Consider the following 2181-nt stretch of genomic DNA (forward strand, 5'->3'; position numbering starts at 1 on the left):
AACATTTATACACTTTTGGTGGTAATATAAATTAGTTCAACCATTGTGGAAAGCAGTGTGGTGATCCCTCTAATAACCTAAAGCCGAATTTTCATTTGACCCAACAGTCCCACAGCTGGACAGATACCTAAAGGAATATAAACATGTAGGTTCACTGCAGCACTATTCACAATAGCATACACATGGAATTACCTAAATGCTCATAGTGGCAGAATGGATAGAGAAAAATGTGTTACATAGAACCATGGAAAACTATGCAGCTAAGAAAAGAATGAAATTATGTCCTTTGTAGGAACATGAGGAAACTGGAGGTCATTACTCTTTGCAAACTAATTTAGGAACAGAAAACCAGACACTATATGTTCTCACTTATTTGTTGGAGACGAATAATGAGAAATATTCTCTCAGGGCCTGAGTCTTGTTTACTCAAAAAATCATTCTATAATAAGTGTTCAACAAGTTGCTAATATGCCTTTAAATATCCTATTTCATCTGGACCATTTATATCACTCAATAAAGCCAATAGAACTCTATGTAAAAGTAAGATTCTATGATAATAAATATCTTAACAGTGAGAATATGAAGGATATAGATGGTTTATTAATTTAATGGGTACAAAACTGTGGGATACACTATGTTCCTATAAATAAGACATCAGATTTCAGAGCTAAGTAATGTTTCCTACGTTGTGTGTTTGACTTGGCAGTGGTGGATTTGAGGTGTGGCAGGTGTACAGACCATGTGGATCAGAAATCAACATGTAAAGATGATGACCGTCTATGTACCTGAACTAAAAGTGTGTAAAGACTTCAAGTAATTCTATTTAATGGAGTTTATGCTAAAACCCAAACTTATTCAAAACACAAATTACTTAGTATTTATTTTGGATTTATGAGTTTATCAAGAAATTCCAATTCCTATTTCCATTTCAACTCCTGCTTCCTACTCTCAGTGGGAGGGAAAACTCAGAGCCAATCACACATCACAGGGCAAATCTGTCAACCAAGAGTCTTTCCACTGAAGGGTCTGGGAGCTCAGGACTCTCAGGCAGGTGCTGGGGACTCTGTCTTGGGAGTGCCCAGCAGATCTCGGAACTCTCCCTGGGGCCTGCTGGGCACTCATGTAGGATAACTAGTGGCCACTTATTCAGAGTTACCAGCGAGCTCTGACTGTTCCTAATGGAACCAGGATGGAGTCAAGGTGCCTGCTCACTGTCAGAGACAGCGATGGTCCCAGAAACAATCGAGGTAATCTCTATGCCAATAAAATGTGGATTCACATTGAGGAGCACATCCTGGGAGTGGGGATTGTTCTTCACTAGGAAGAGTGCTGTCCACAAAAAGCTTAGAAATGGGGCAGGGGGTGCATTTCCTCAAGCAGGATTAGGGCTTGGTCCCTCAGCATCCCACTCTTGTATGGCTGATGTGGCATCTGTGTATTTTTCTCATCCTAGATCAGGCTTTGAGTTGTGAAATATCCTGTCTTATGAATATGCAAATAACCTGAGGTTTCCTGAGATAAATATAGATATATTGGTGCCCTGAGAGCATCACATAACAACCACATCCCTCCTCTAAAGAAGCCCCTGGGAGCACAGCTCATCACCATGGACTGGACCTGGAGGCTTCTCTTTGTGGTGGCAGCCGCTACAGGTAAGGGGCTTCCTAGTCCCAAAGCTGAGGAGGGGATCCTGGTTTAGTTAAAGAGGATTTTATTCACTCCTGTGTCCTCTCCACAGGTGCCCACTCCCAGGTCCAGCTGGTGCAGTCCGGGGCTGAGGTGAAGAAGCCTGGGGCCTCAGTGAAGGTCTCCTGCAAGGCTTCTGGATACACCTTCAGCAGCTATGCTATCAGCTGGGTGCGACAGGCCCCTGGACAAGGGCTTGAGTGGATGGGAGTGATCCTCCCTGTTGTTGGTATAACAAACTACGCACAGAAGTTCCAGGGCAGAGTCACGATTACCGCGGACACGTCCACGAGCACAGCCTACATGGAGCTGAGCAGCCTGAGATCTGAGCACACGGCCGTGTATTACTGTGCGAGAGGCACAGTGTGAAAACCACATCCTGAGAGTGTCAGAAACCCTGAGGGAGAAGGCAGCTGTGCGGGGCTGAGGAGATGACAGGGGTTATTAGGTTTAAGACTGTTTACAAAATGGGTTATATATTCGAGAAAAAAAGAA

General features: G+C 43.7%; 1 gene segment (V, D, J or C); it reads left to right on the plus strand.

Annotated features, from left to right (window-relative positions):
- The first annotated feature begins 1514 nt into the window (after positions 1-1514).
- LOC117088008 lies at positions 1515-2181 on the plus strand. The segment is given in 2 exon segments: positions 1515-1652; positions 1739-2181. Coding segments are annotated over 2 exon segments (363 nt in total).

This window comes from Trachypithecus francoisi, unplaced genomic scaffold, assembly GCF_009764315.1.
Source record: "Trachypithecus francoisi isolate TF-2019V2 unplaced genomic scaffold, Tfra_2.0 Contig00709, whole genome shotgun sequence".
Lineage (NCBI taxonomy): Eukaryota > Metazoa > Chordata > Mammalia > Primates > Cercopithecidae > Trachypithecus > Trachypithecus francoisi.